The 15,777-nt window shown below is 41.6% G+C and overlaps 1 protein-coding gene across 1 annotated transcript in view; it reads right to left on the bottom strand.

The window, feature by feature from the left end:
• Positions 1-15,777, bottom strand: part of LOC135253041 (cilia- and flagella-associated protein 44) — a 32,473-nt gene that overhangs the window by 2,798 nt on the left and 13,898 nt on the right. Inside the window, exons 15-31 of the mRNA XM_064331819.1 lie at positions 15,349-15,561; positions 14,683-14,825; positions 12,633-12,912; positions 12,402-12,457; positions 12,044-12,206; positions 11,392-11,522; positions 10,369-10,550; positions 9,782-9,826; positions 8,833-8,983; positions 8,103-8,280; positions 6,938-7,399; positions 5,882-6,085; positions 3,839-4,034; positions 3,559-3,672; positions 3,236-3,366; positions 1,886-2,002; positions 1,443-1,644 (exon numbers count right to left, since the gene is read on the bottom strand). Of these exons, the coding sequence (XP_064187889.1) occupies positions 1,443-1,644; positions 1,886-2,002; positions 3,236-3,366; positions 3,559-3,672; positions 3,839-4,034; positions 5,882-6,085; positions 6,938-7,399; positions 8,103-8,280; positions 8,833-8,983; positions 9,782-9,826; positions 10,369-10,550; positions 11,392-11,522; positions 12,044-12,206; positions 12,402-12,457; positions 12,633-12,912; positions 14,683-14,825; positions 15,349-15,561 (2,968 nt within the window). The remainder of the gene's footprint in view (positions 1-1,442; positions 1,645-1,885; positions 2,003-3,235; positions 3,367-3,558; positions 3,673-3,838; positions 4,035-5,881; positions 6,086-6,937; positions 7,400-8,102; positions 8,281-8,832; positions 8,984-9,781; positions 9,827-10,368; positions 10,551-11,391; positions 11,523-12,043; positions 12,207-12,401; positions 12,458-12,632; positions 12,913-14,682; positions 14,826-15,348; positions 15,562-15,777) is intronic.

Consider the following 15,777-nt stretch of genomic DNA (forward strand, 5'->3'; position numbering starts at 1 on the left):
TTAATCATCAGCATGCCGGTATAGGTTCTTTCCCTGTTCAAATCTAGAGTGTGTTTGTACTTCTAAAACAGCAAAGGCCTTAAAAACACATCAACAGACTACATCCTAAATCAGGAAAATGTATTGTGAAAATGCCACATTCTGTCGCAAAATATGTGAATTGAATGTGTCTGCTCCTAGGCAACATTTATTTTGTAATTTAGGAAGACATCTTCAAAACTATGAGAGGGTTCAGTGTCCATTTCCTAATTGTGATTTTAGCAGTAACAACTACACCACATTCACAGCCTTAGACTAAGACTAAGACCCACAAACTTCACATATTGCATGACTGTTGGACAGTGTCGGACAAACTAATTCAGTTGAAGATGTCACATATACTTAATTGCATGCAACACGTCTATAATTTTATTAACCACTTTGTGCAAGCCCCCTAGTGGTCTGCACACCAGCATGCCTTGATTGCTCATCTCCTGCAACCAACTATGAGTTGAAAACTCAAACTCTGTGTTCTGGTTTTATTAGTAGATGACACACGACAACCATGCCGAATATGAAGTTTCGTAGCACCACCATTGTTGCACCGGTCGTTCATTTAACAAGCTAGTAAGTCAGAAGTAAGTCAGAAGAGGAGAACGACAGCATTGATTCTCTGTCTCTATCTACTGAACACAGATAAAATTTAATCATCGCTATGTAAGTATTACGGCTCAAAATATTTTGGTTATATATGTTATTTTTGAAATTGAGTGTCTTTAAATAGGTTAGTGGTATTTCATAATAAGGATATTTCACATTGTAACGTAAGCGTTCATTGGTAGCTCGGTAGTGTTTGTGTTTCATGCACTGAATATGAGGATATGACATGAAAGCTACTTACTGTAGGAAAAGATGATATCAGGTGCATCAGGAATGAAGAAGGAGCATTGCTTTCTAAGAACTCTTGATGCCTTAAATAGTTATTTTGTTGAGGGTTTTACTAGAGAAGAGGTTACTAATAGACTGGAAGGCATATTCAGTACTCAGAATGTCTTATCAGATATTGAAATAGAGGATAAAGAAGTACTGGATGAATTACTTAAACTAAAGAAAAATAAGGCAGCAGGTCCTGATGGCATATACCCAAGAGTACTCAAAGAGTTAGCTGAGATCATTTTTAAACCACTGGTAGGTATTTTAGACATTTTAGAAGTTTCTTGCCATGCCATCAAAGGATGATATCAGTAAGGGGACATTCAAAGGTGAGCAGCAGTTATCCCAGCCTAACTTAAACTGCTCCTTGTACTGATAATTAGAAATAAATCTGACAATGTGTCAAGAAATGCATTCAATTATAGAGTCAGATGTTTATCTCCAATTTTATCAATGGAAAGTGTGGTTCAAATTTTGTCAAAATTTTGGCAGCTTCTTTGCATTTCTGTAGACACACAGATGATCTGTACCTTGGATCCTCGTCTCCATGTCTTTGCGGTCATGGATGAGCTGGTAGTGGCGGTGTTTGGCCTGCCGGTAGAGCTCCCCCTGGTCATTCTTCTCCACAAGTAGCTGCCGGATCCGGTCCTGCAGACTCAGCAGAGTCTTAGTATTCAAGACCAGGGAATCCGACAGATCACTGGGCAACACTCCATTGTTCAGGAACTCAACCTGAAGAGGAAAAACCATCACATGCACACACTCACAATCACATACATATATGCACAGTCAAACACAGGATCATCATAATCAACAGGGGATGGGCGCAGTGGTGGACAAGACAAATTGTGCTAAACAGACACCTTTGCAACTTGAACAAAATCAACTATGAAAGGGCTATTGGCCCCGTGGACCCCCCTTTCTGGCACCACTGTGTTACACATACATACACATGCACCACGTACATACCCACCTGGTGTAGTCTGAGAGGAACAACCACATCCAGCTCATTCAGTTTCTGTTGTTTCTCACGATCAAAAAGTTCAAGGTCGCCCTCTGCTGCCTTCAGGCTGCTTTGCACAATTTTCTCCTAGAAGCAGCAGTTCAATGTTAGACCAGTGGTTATAGCTATAATTGTAATTCCTGATGTATAATGTGCCATTAATTATTTTAATTAGAAACTTTCAATTCTTAATACCACATTTTGCCAGAAAATGTGTCATATGTTACAAAACATTAATATTTATATTCAATTAAAGGCGCAGTGTGTAAGTTTTGTTCATATTTGGTTAAATTTCCTTCACATTCCGACAGAAATAAATAAAATATAAGCTCTAAGAAAAAATCCAATCTCTGTCTGCCCCAGGCTCTGAAATCAGCCACACTAAATTTCACCATGCCTGAATATTAGCAACCAATCAGGGTAGCTCTCTGCAAGGAGGCCAATCAAGACAGCTCTCAGCCTGTCAATCATGTTGCACGTTCGTATGTGCATGAAATGTGCTATGTAATTAAAGTTTGATTTGACTTGGCTCGACTGCATTAAAAGGGCTACTGTATAATCTTTGATTAACTTTTGGCTGATTAAAGAAATATTTGCTGTGGTGTTTCATGGAAGTGACTACCAACTACAGATATGTGGGTCGAGAGTCAGCTGCCCTATAAACTGCACCAGGACAGTACCAGCTTCCAAACAGTGTATGGCATATTTCATTAGAATAATATTATCAAGATTGAAAGGCGCGTGCAACTCCGTTAGTGGTTCCTTCATCACAGCATTGTGCATTCAACTGTAACATTGCGTAGTAATTTACAAGCACTCATTTGAGGCATAATGGTTTTTTCCTCTGGTTTTTGGAAAATTTTACTAATTTTGCCAACTCCACAGCATGGATACAGTAAATTCTCGCCATGGATTGGGGAGTTGGTCAGAAGAGGAGGAGAAAGCATTAAGTCTAGTGCGGACTTGGGCTTTGGGCACACCCATAACACAATACATATCACACAATTAGTGAAAAATAAATGTCTTTTTGAACTATTTTATGTTTCCTCAGCTTTGGAATTTGACTTGGGGTTTTGAAAACCAACTGGTATCACAAACAGGATGGTGCAGCCAAGGACCCAGTCTGTGAGGCACAGTCTGGACAAAGAGCAAAAATTTAGTTTTGAGATTTTTATAAACTTGAGATTCACCAATTTATAGGACCACAATTGAGAAACCCAATGTTAGAGAGCAGGAGCAGGTAAAGCAGTTCAGTGTGTTAGACCAATGGCAGAGCAGAAGGGGCAGGAGGAACTGAAGGAACAGGCACAGATCTCACACCTTCTTGGCTAGTGCATCACATTCTTTCCTCAGGGCATCACAGCTCTTCTTCTCCTCTGCAATCAGCTCCTCTAGGTCCAACTTCCGCGTTCGCAACTGCAGAGTGTTCTCAAACAGCTCTGGGTCACAGACTGCATCACAAGATCGTACATGCTACACTGAGGGTTTACAATCTACACTGATAGAGTACAGTCTACACTGAGAGCACAGTCTACACTAAGACAGAGTACAGTCAACACTGCAAGTGTTCAATCTACACTGTGAAAACAGTCTACACAAAAAGAGTGAAATCAACATTGAGAGTTTGATGCAAGGGAACATACAAGGCGGGCAAACGCTGTCATCTAGCGGACCGCCACTCTCAGACTCTTCATCACTTTCCATTTCATCCCAGTCAGACTCCTCGTCAGAGTCTTCATCACTGTCCTCCTGCTCCTCTACACACAAAACATGAACAGTGTGCAGTGTGAATGTTCAAGTCTACTTTACAAACATGAAAGTAAACAGACTCACACACTCAGAAATATACGCGAGCGCGCGTACACACACACACACACACACACACAAACCCACACGCAGATGTTTGGAGACATGATTGCTCACCCTCATTTCCAGCCTTCTCCGACTTCTTCGTGCGTTTCACCTTCTTCTTGAAGACCTTGGTGAGGAAGTCTGCAAATTTGTTGTTGTCTCCTAGTGAAGTCTGGAAGGATGTGTGAAGTGCCTTCTCCCTCTGCTGGAGCTTCACCATGCTCTGCTGTTTGAACTCCAGCTGCTTCCTACAGTCCTCCAACTTAGCCTGTAAATACACACACACACACATGCACACAGACACAACATATTGGAGCACAAAGAACAAAAGACTGCATGGCTCATGCAATCCTGTGGATCACCACAGCTGGTAAATAGTAGAGAAGAATGTTAGTTAAGTTTTTAAGTGAGCAAGCAGTCTCATAAGAACATAAAAAAGCAATGACAAGAACAGGCCATTCAGCCTAACTTTCCTTGAATACATGTACAGAATATGAGAAACTGTCAATATAAAAACAATCAACAAACAATAAAAACATCAAAAAACAAATAAAAAACATCAAACAATAAAAACTATCAATGAATCAATGAATAAAAAACAATACCAACTCCTCCCCCCCAAAGAAAAATATATATTTTTTTAAAAACCTAACAACAGTAAAACCAATAAAACTACAGTGTATCCAGTACTGTGTCAAGCAAACCAGGCCTTGAATTTCATCAGACCCTCCATTCTCCATTGTTGTTTTTGTTTTGTTGGTGGGGGGATATTCTGATAGGTGAAAAGCAGAGCGTGTTACAGATAGAGATGAGATCACAGTATGTTAAGTGCCATGGTGAGGAATCAAACATGGGGGTAATTTGTATATGTGTCGAGAGTCAGCTGCCTTATAAACTGCACCAGGACAGTACAAGCTTACCCTGGGCAGTGCCAACGCAGTGTAGTGGCTTGTAGTGGCCTGCTTTGTTCAAATTCATATCACTCACAAGGAAATTTTCTAATTCTAGCCAATATTGTTTCTTGCACCTTGGCCTAATTATGATATCAATACTTTTCATGGCAGGCTTAGATTTAGCAAGTTTGAATGAATGACTCATAGACAGTCCATTGTATGTGTGAGTAACTTGGCATTTTTGTAAGTTGAAAACGTGTTTTTCTTCAGATATCATTTCGTTTTGTACTGTGTTTGTTATAAGTGATAATAGTAATGCACATAATTGTAGCAGACCTGGGTCAAATATGTATTTGTTTTGGATTCAAATACTTTTCTGTGCCCTGTTGATCTTGCCTGGTGTAGACATCAATGAGGTATTCTCCATATGAGAAAACATTACACTCTGCTGCCCACTACTGTCAGAACCCCGCAAGTATTTCCCCCTGGCAAGCAGAACCTTTACCATAGAGGCAATTGTGTCAAATGAAACCCTAAAACACTGTATGTATGAAACAGGCGCATGGAACTGGAAGTGCAGTTTACGTGTTACACAAGGGTCGATTTTTGTATGAATCATGTGAAAATGAGAATTATCAATTAAATTGCTGAATTCATTGGTAGGTCAGTCTACAGTAAACTGGTGCAATGAACCAACAGTCAAAACCAAAACTCTATATTAGGCTTTAAGATTAAATAGAAGCAGTCAATTAAAATAATGAACTGAAATCATACATTCTTTCTTGAATGCAGCCCACTAAATTACAAAACGGAAGACATTAAACAAAACATTAAACAATTAATTTGAAAATACCAGAAAAGAGAGGGAGATCGAGAAGCCGGGGGAGGGGGGGTGGGTTGGGCTGACCATGAACTTATCATTTAATGTGAACTTAGAGTATGTTTTTGGGGGTGGGACCCATAGATTGCCTGTCTAGATAAGGGTATCAGCGGACTTTAAATTTCCCCAATTACCTTTGCTTTGATGTTTGTGGCAGGGAGGGCAGGCTGCACTCTTGGATACAAAATAATATTGTACCAAATTCACTGTTTCTCTCTCCAAGGCCATAATCTAAACACTAGATAACTAACAGTGTATATGTGATGAGCAGACATGAGTCTGTGATCGGGGAACATGCGCATGTGGAGGGAACATGGTCATGTGAGGAGGGTATATGCTCACCAGGATCTGACTCTCCTCCTGCATGCGAGCGCTCAGCCTCTCCTGCAGTAAATTTTCTCTCTTCTCAAAGTCCTTGAGAAGCAAGAGCTCCTGAAACAGGGTGATGTGGCGCAGGTCAGCCAGCTTCATCTGCACATCTAATGACTCCTTCTCATGACGCAGGATCTGCAGCTCTGCATCAAAGCGGCACATAGCTTCCCCCATCTATTCCAAACAGCCACAAAAAAGACGAAAGCAGGGAGCAAGCTTGTTAAAAACTATTTTTAACATTTGCATGGTTTTACTTTTACTTTTACTGTATGCTCTACATTATACATTAGTAACAATTGGTGCATTTCATCTTGGCCTAGGAGTCTGGAGGCGTGGTCACACCCAGCCAAAGGACAAGTCTGTTGACCCACAAAGACTGCCTGCCTAGATTGGAACCTGCCTGGCCATAGGAAAAGGAGGCTACTTTGACCAACCTGGACATTGGATGAGGAGGGCTGGGTGCTATACTGTATTTTTCGGTATACCGGTATGAATTCATGCAATCGTGCGTGGTTTTGCCATCTTCAATACTATTTTATCGTTTTTTATCCGATATTAAAAATTGTTGCAAAGATTGTTACCACAGCAAAATGTTGATGCAACTCTAACAGAGCACGAGTCCAAAAGGGACCATGTACTATGTAAGAGTTGATTTAGCACTTAACATTTTACTGTAATTACATTTCTTATTTTATTTTATCTTTTTTTTACTAATTTTGATATGGTTAATATGCCAGCTCTATCTGAAAGTATATTTTTTCATTTAAATCCAAACCTCCAAATTTTTTATTTTGCTTGAATATTTTGTAAAGAAACCGTACACATTAGGGTTTATAATGTTTACTAATGAAAGGGCCTTTTCATACAATCAAAAGATTAAATTATTTAATTACTGATTTGTCAGATGGCTTGATGTAGCAGTGATGTATGGAGTCTGTCTGTGGAGTGGGATGTCATAGGATGTCAATAACATTTTAACCTTCCATGTTACAATAACACACACACACACACGCACACTGCTCCCACCTTTGACAGCAGCTCATCCTGCTGGTAGAGGAACCTGATGATCTGCACTTGTTTCATCTCTTCCTCAAGCTCTGTGAGCTCACAGGGCTTCGGCCCTGGTGGTGCCGGGCTGCCCTGCAGCGCTCGGCTTGGTAGGATGGGATCATCGCTGTCCTCCTGCATCAAGCTGAGCAGACTGGGCTCCTCTGGACCACGCTCTATTGCACCTCTCTGCTGGTTCCACTGTGCACAAAGGGCAGCGAAACGCTGCAGGGTACTGCGTGTGTACTGCAGCCTCCTCTCAGGGATTTCCTCTGGCTGCAGAGTAGGCAGAGTGGGGCACTGGCAGCGCATATCCGGAGTAAGCTGGGCCTGCACTGCCAAAAGCTGCTCCATCCAGAGTCCCAGCTGGGAGATCAGCTGCATCTTCTCATCCCGCAGCGTCATGATTCGCACGTTCATCTTCAGCTTTCTCTCATGAATCTGTGTGCCACCAAAGCATCATCATCGTCATTATTATTATATCCTGATCTTCATCATCAATGCTCAGACTGATAATCATTGTCATCATCATCACAGTACATGGGGATGAGAGTGTAAAGGCTGAGGGGACAGGACTGAGCGTGTAAAAGGTAGGGGTGTTAGGAGTGAGGGGTGAGGATGTAAAGGGTTAGAGGTTTAAGGATGTAAGGAGTCAGAGTTTAAAGTGTTAGAGGGGAGGAGTCAAGGTGTAAGGGACAAGGGTGTGGGGGATCCCAGCACAAAGCGGTCAAAGTTAAGAGGTGGGAGTGTAATGACTCTGCTCCTGGAGAGCCCAATCTGATTCTAGTTTTTGTTCTTGGCTAATAGCTGTATAAGTCAAAGGCGGTTCACTCATAGGCTACATGAAAATGTTTTATACTGGAATACAAATGAGTTCCTAGGAATAGTTTTCTATTCCCAATATGGCACTGACTATGGTGACAAGTACTGCAATGTCTTGATCATCTTGATCGTCTACAAGAATAGTCGTCTCATTCATAAACGTATCAGTAAATGTAACTACATTGTATGACATAAATCATTGACATAATAAAATAATAGAGAGCAGAAGTTGAATTAAGTTAAATCTACAGATGCCATTAAATCCAGGTACTGTCATCCAGGAACAGGGTTCCGCACTTCTACTGTAAGGGGCATGACGCACCTCCTCTTCCAGGGCGACCAGCTGTAATTTCTTTCTCTCTGTGTTCATTCTTAGCTGCTCTGGGACAGTGAAGTCCTTGGCTGTCTTCAGTTTAAAATCACCCATGTTCTCTATAGCCAGCTGCAGGGCTCGCACATCTTCAGGGTCCTCATAGTTCTCATTTGGCTTTGAAGAAAAGCTGACAACAGAATACCACACGCAAATGACAAAACCATTAACCAAAAAATAAGAGCATTCTGGCTTACTTGACCTGTGTGAAATGATGAAGTAGCAGGCTATACAACCTAATGGCCTGAGAATTAGTTTGGCCACAGAACCACTAGGAATTATTAAAGTCCACATGCTTAGATAACAACCCAAAATAAATTTGATGGCTCACAACACAGGCTTAAAATAGAGCCTTTTGTTGCCCTCAGTTTGCTAGCTGAATCACCCATCAGAGGACTCTGTCAAGCTTATGGTTAAGTTCTTGGTCAAGCTTTCATTTCAAAATAACTGGAGTTTGAGCACGTATTATTGAGTGGGCATGGGGGGATGACATTCGACCACCTCAAATGCTAACATTTATTTCAAATTCATGAGAAGGACTGAACGCCGTTACCTATTAAAATGCAAGTCTCGTAAAAATACAAACAATAAACTGTCCAAATCACAAAGTAGTGATGTTTGTTTGAGGACGTGGATGCTGAGAATGGTCTGGAGATTTAACCAATGGAAATGTGTCACTCACAGTTCCACCCACTCCTGTCTCCGTCTTTCGATCTTGGCTTTCATTCTTTCTGCCTTCTCTGCAGCTTTCTGGAGCCTGTCTGCCACGTGGGCTCCCATCCCCTCAGCCACCCCCACAGGCTTTTGAGATTCACCCTCTGAAAAAATCTCATCTGAGGGATGGAGAGAAAGATGAAGAAAAATATCCTTCATAGAATCTAGATTTGGTATAAGGTATATTCCATGAAATATCTCTTTAGACTACAAAAAAAAGAAATTGATGAGAGACATCAGAGAGTGGTTTCCAGTGATAGTGTAAAGAGTATGGGGTTATGGGGTTGATTTAGTATCAAAACAAACTGCAAATACAGGTGCGTGTTGGGGCAGCATGGTCGTGCAGTGGGTAGCACTGTCACCTCACAGCAAGAAGGTCCTGGGTTTGAAACCCAGGCTGGACCTCCCTGTGTGGAGCTTTCATGTTCTACCCATGTCAGTGTGGGTTTCCTCCGGGTACTCCGGTTTCCTCCCACAGTACAAAGACATGCAGGAAGGCCATAGGTATGAGTCTGTGAGTAAATGGGTGTGTGTGCCCTGCGACTGGCAACCTGTCCAGGGTGTATTCCTTTCGCATGCTGCGATAGTCTCCAGAAACCCTGACCAGGATAAGCGGGTATAGACAAAAGCGGGTATTTACAAATAAGCTATTAGCTCCTCTTGGCTTTGCCTGCAATTTTCTGTGATGTCAGAAATAAGGGAAATCCGGGAGATTGCCTAGAACATCTATCACTACATGGACCATCGATCACTACAACTTATTATGGCAAAAGCGTTCAGCCAGCACAATGGCAACTGTAGTGGAAAAACCGAAGAACAGGGAGGAAAGGGCTGGAGCAGGTCTGTGGAGAAGGAAGACTAAAAATGGTAATAAAATGATGTATTGTTATTAAACCAACAATATCCTTCAACATTACCATCTCTCTGTTTCTCAGCCCTATCCAAACTTCCATCCTGCCCTCCTGTGAGAGAGATGGAGAGAGAGAGGGTGAGAGGAGAGTGAAATGCAGGTCTTCTCATAATCAGAAAGGACTCATAATTCACAAAAGACCGCAATGCACCATAGACAAATCAAATGAAGATGATGGGATAAAAAAAGATCCAAATCTACTATGAATATATGAATAAATATGGGTAAGAGAAAACACAGACAGATACAATATGAATAAAATATACGGTATGGATGGGCTATGTTGATAGTAACAGAGACTGGAATGAAACATACAGTATGGATGAGCTTTTGTTAACGTTTTTGTATAATATTAATTACAACCAGGTCTATTGAGGGAAAGATGGCTGCTTCTGTTCTGACCATGTTCCTTTCCAGATCCCATGCGCAGACAGAGAACACTACCGGCACTTGTACAAACACTTGTGGAGTCTCATACATGTGTCTAAAAAACATACCTCCAGGGTCTCAAATATCCCATGTGGATATTTATCTTGCATCTACAGATGCATACCTGTGGAGATTCAGACACCTGTGCATATGAGTCGCACACACCTGAAGACATGTCGTTCTCCTTACTGAGCTCCTTCTTGCACTGCCGAGGCCTGCCTAATTGGCCCAATTTCTGCAGTTGCAGAAATCTTTGTGACAATGGCAATAGCCGGTATGTGGAAATCTTATGTTCACTTTGACAGGCCACCACAGTAATTATATCTGACTCCAGGGACTCCCAGAACCTGCACACCACAGGAGACATGGGTGAGACACAGATGAGACACAAGTGAGGTACACAGCAGAAAGAGCAATGTCTGAGAGGTGGAAGAAAGGCAAGACACAGCTGATTACGGGCATGTAGAGTTTCTGTTAACTGTACCTGTCAACCAACAAATTAATCTGTACCTGTATCTGTATTCAGGACTGTTATGTGGGGAGCTGAGATGTGGACCCAAGTGCAAAGAATAACAGACTGGAGATCAGATGAAGGCTCACATAACGAGCAAAGAATTGTCTATTATTGCATATTGAATACTGAAATGTATTGTCATACCAAAATGTTTCAGATCTTTAGCCAAGATGTAATATTAGGGAAACTGAGTGAATACATAACACTTTTTAGGGGGCCAAGCACAAAGGGTGCCCAGGATCCCAATTGTTTTTGCTAGGATTATTCTTCTTATTATAATTTTTTTTCTTCTGCTTCTCCCTACATTTTCACCCCTTTCCCATGCTCAAAAACTCACAAGATTTAACAAACTTAATTTTATCCATGAAAAGCATGCATCATGTGCTGTAATTGCACAACTTATTGCAAAAACTGTAAGATGACTCTTTCTATACAAGTTAATTTTGTAAACATGAACAGATACAATCCATAAGGACTACATCATAAAAAAAACTCCTTCCATCAGGACAGTACTGTTTGGTGAGCGGTTCACATTGTAGTCCTGATTATAAATGTGTAAAAACTCCCAAATGAATGGGAATTCAATAATCAGGCCACATAACCACAACATGGAGAGGGTGCTGACAAGATCTGACAGACAGGTGAGACAGATAAAACCAGACGAACACGGTTACCGTTCCTGCAGCTTCTTCAGGCCGATGCTGTGCCGCTCTGCCTCCCAGGCCAGCTCTTTCTGTACCTCTCGAATCTGCTGGGCAGTCAGTCGCTCTGCCTCTTCCCGAAACCGAGGGTCCAGCTCCAGCTCCTGCCGCACATCCAGATCTCACTGCACTACACTTGTCTGTAGAGCACAGCCGTGTCTCACTGCATTAGGCTGCACTGTACAGGACAGCCATGTCTTACTGTACTACACTCATATGTAGAGCACAGCCATGTCTCACTGTATTACACTCGTCTGTAGAGCACAGCCATGTCTCACTGTACTACACTCGTCTGTAGAGCACAGCCATGTCTCACTGTACTACACTCATCTGTAGAGCACAGCTATGTCTCACTGTACTACACTCATATGTAGAGGACAGCCATGTCTCACTGTACTACACTCGTCTGTACTGCACATCCAAGTCTCACTGTACTACACTCGTCTGTAGAGCACAGCCATGTCTCACTGTACTACACTCGTCTGTACTGCACATCCAAGTCTCACTACATTATGCTACACAACCAGGTCTCACTGCATTGCATTGCTCTGTACTACCCAACCATGTCTCACTCACAATCAGATCTCATTGCAATTACTCTGCATTACTGCTAGGGTTGAGGTACCGTTTGCCGTAAGCGGATATGCTCTGGCAGGCTCTGGTTGCACTGTAGTAGCTGTTTAAATTGGCTCTGCAGCTCCACAAGCTTCCTCCGCCTCTCCTCCTTCCTCTGCTCCGCCTCACGACGCATACGATCCAGCTCAGTCCTCTGCTTTGCAGTTTCAATGCTACACACATGACATTCAGGCCCACCCATAAATGACACATACATACACATACATACACGTACACACACAGATAACATGCATGTATAAGTGATGGAATGAGACAATGTTCCATCCCGCAATGGTGAAAAAAAGGCAATATGTGATTGGGTAATTTGAAATGGATAATGGCATTTCACAGGAGGTAGTAAAACTTGCCTGTAAGCACTGGTATCCAATATGTCTGGTACCACTTTCTCCATTTCGATTCCAAACTATAAAGCAGCAAAAACAGTCAGAACCATGATATAAGAGATTTACTCAGCCAGCAAACATCTACTCACTCATCACATTTTAATCTCCCATCCTATATTTACTCACTATTATCAGACTTACTCATCACCCATTCACTCACTCATCCCATCCCAGTCTATACCCAGGGAGACTCACAGGGGGGGAGGGGATTTTAGCTTGGCTGGGCTCCAGGGCTTCGGCCAGCTCCTCTTGGGAGAGCAGGCTAAAGACGAAGATGTTGCCATCCTCTCCCGTCGTCAGGACAAACAGTTCATCGTAGCTGCAGCGCATGCTGCACAGGTGTCCGTTATGGTTGTCATGAAGACTAAGGGCCCAGAAGGCATCAAGGGACATCATGTTCGGGTCTTGCGGCTGCATGGGGTACACCCTGATCTGCCCACTCCACATCCCGCACAGAAAGAACTTCCTGCTGGAGCTGAGACAGAAGCACAAATACTGACTCACTCACACACTGAAAATCCAAATTAGTTCAGTCTACTCAAAAGTTTTGTGGAAACTGATTACCTCAAAACAATTATGTAACCAAACTTACTTGCCCTTGTGCACACAGTACTTAAAAACATGTTAAAATAACTTCAAATTGTAGCTTTTTGTTCACTCAAAAACTTATTTATCTTACTAATTTAAAACAGTATTGTTACAATAAATCATTGTTAATTGAATTCTGTATACTCTATTCATGTGGCTATGCTCACAGCTTTATCCTGTTCTCTGCCCCCTGGTGGTATGGGTTCTGGTGCCCACAGAATTTTGACTCATTACATATCCAGTTTATTAAAATGAATTGGACAAACACGCCAAAAATTAGCATTCAGAGCTATCCAGAGATTCTTCTGAAGTTAACCAGGCCATTCTTTCCCTTATCTCTTCTCCCTTTAGCTCAGTAAAACAAGGCAATAAAACAAGGTGCCCTACCATGCTCCAATGACTCATTACACCAAAAACCACATCATAAACGTCTTTCCTAAAATACTGTTTGCAAGCTGTAACTAATTCCGAGCTCTGACGCCATTTTGAACTCAATCCAATACATATCAGCTGAGAATATTACAGAAAAACACAGATCAGCCACAGACTGGTCTCAGATCAGCGGTGATTTGCTTTTCTGCCATTGGTGTTATAAACCAATCGAGCAACAGGGCGAATTAGAGTGGAGTTTTCGCTTTTAAACAAGCCCTCCTTGGAGTTTCTATCTAATCTCTCAACTCAACGCTGGCATCTGGTCGGTTCACTGCTAGAGGCCCTTTAATCCAATTGGTTAAAGAGCCAGTGCATTTTTTGAGAAAGGTATATATAGTATAACCTAATAATGGCGCATATTCAAATAAAATCACATTTCCACTGTGGCCAAGTTATTGAAGAATTGGACAAAAGCGAATTTTCAATGTGAAATGTAGTCTGTCCTTTGAAAAGTAGACTGTCCTGTTAACCCCTGTTGAATTTAGATATATGCACCACTATTTTTCCAGTGGTGAAAAACATGTTGGCGATCAGACTGTGTACCATGTCTCTGATGTGTGTTGCTACAAAGTTATAAGGCTTTATTTAGGAGCAGTGTAAACTGGACAAAATTGCCTTTTTTAAATTGGAGGTGGAAAGGTATACAGCATTGACTCCCATCTCATGTTCATGAATGAAGACAGCTTTGCAATGACCTATTTGAGAGTATAGCTGCAGTTTTGAAGCAACTGGAGCAGATGTCCAGCTAGCTAGCCGGTTAGCTTTCCATCGGGTGGATCTTTGCCTTGTGCATTAAAATCATACCACAGAAATGCCGTTGATTATGCATTTGTACAAGCATCATTACAAGTTGGCTGCTACCTACTTGGAGCAAAGTTGCATTACCTAGATAACACGCACTAGACAACATAAGAAACATTAAATTTGTTCAATGCAAGCTTACTACAATTTGTTTGAGTAATTTTTAATCAAAATGGGATGACCTATTCTGATTTAAAAAATTTCCCTCGCTGCCAAGGATACAAGATCGAACAATGCTAATTTGACAGTATATCACCTCCACCGTCAACACCATAAAACATGATGTAGGTGATAATTCAAAAGAACTGGTGAAAAGGCGAAGCAGGGAAAAAAGTGTAAGCGATTTAAATCTTTTAGGGCCTATTTCCTGTCTTAATTTAATTTTTTTTTTAAGTAGATCAAATGTTAGTGTCCCACCCTGTACCTGAAGCTAAAGGTGCAGATAGGGTTCTCTTCCGTTTCCTGCAGAGGGAGAAATGCAAAGGGCTCATCTTGTCTGAGCTCTGGGTCCTCTTCCTGTTGCTCTGAGAACCGGCAATGGTACAGAAACCCAGCATCATATCCGCCCTGCACACATAAATACACAAAAAATACACATAACACACACAAACACACATCTTAATGAGAATAAGCACGAATGTGTGAGTAAGAGTGCATATGAACGGTTGTTGTGTGTGCATGAGTGTGTATGTGTGTGTGTGTGTGTGTTTGAGAGAGAGCTGTTAAACATGACAATGGGCTGCTAACCATTAATTTAATAGTGTTGCTTTTCAGTTATGTACTATGAAAATGGCTCAAATTAAATCTAAAAAGCTCAGGAACAACTTGAACAATATTAAAGGGCTAAGAACTTACCATCCAACCAAAAAAACTCATACATATTTAGAATCAAGACACTTGATTTTATTTTGGCATACTAATATTTCATTATTATATTATATATATTTAAACCACATGTGGCCTAATACTTTTGGCCTGTGTATATATATGTATGTGTGTGTGTGTGTGTGTGTGTGTGTGCCTATATGCACTCTGAGAGACAGAGAGAGAGAGAGAACAAGAGACAATGAGAAAGAGAATGAGGCAGTACCAAGGAGACCCAGAAGGCTCCAGGTTGGGAGTAGAAAGCACAGAGCAGGGGGCTTGGGGACTCTGGGATGTAGAGGGCGGGTAGCTCATCTTTCTCCTCCTCTTCTTGCCCCTCCTCTTCTTTCTCCTCCTCAGTGGGGTCATCCTTCCTTTGCTCTTTCTCCTTCCTCCTCTTCTCTTTCAGTTCCTTTCTCCGAGCAACCTCTATATCACGCTAAAAAATTACACAAAATCAACACATCTACAACACAACTAAGAGTCGCTTTCATCTACAACCGAAATTTCCAACAGTCTGTGGACCCCTGAGGGTCCTTGAAGGTACTGTAGGAGGGTGCCCAACCAGACTGGATATGCAATGACTATATATAGATTTGGGAAATATTTGAAAATATAAAACCTTTTCTAAAATCCAACCTTTTTAAATTTATTA

The sequence above is a fragment of the Anguilla rostrata genome, chromosome 4, assembly GCF_018555375.3.
Source record: "Anguilla rostrata isolate EN2019 chromosome 4, ASM1855537v3, whole genome shotgun sequence".
Lineage (NCBI taxonomy): Eukaryota > Metazoa > Chordata > Actinopteri > Anguilliformes > Anguillidae > Anguilla > Anguilla rostrata.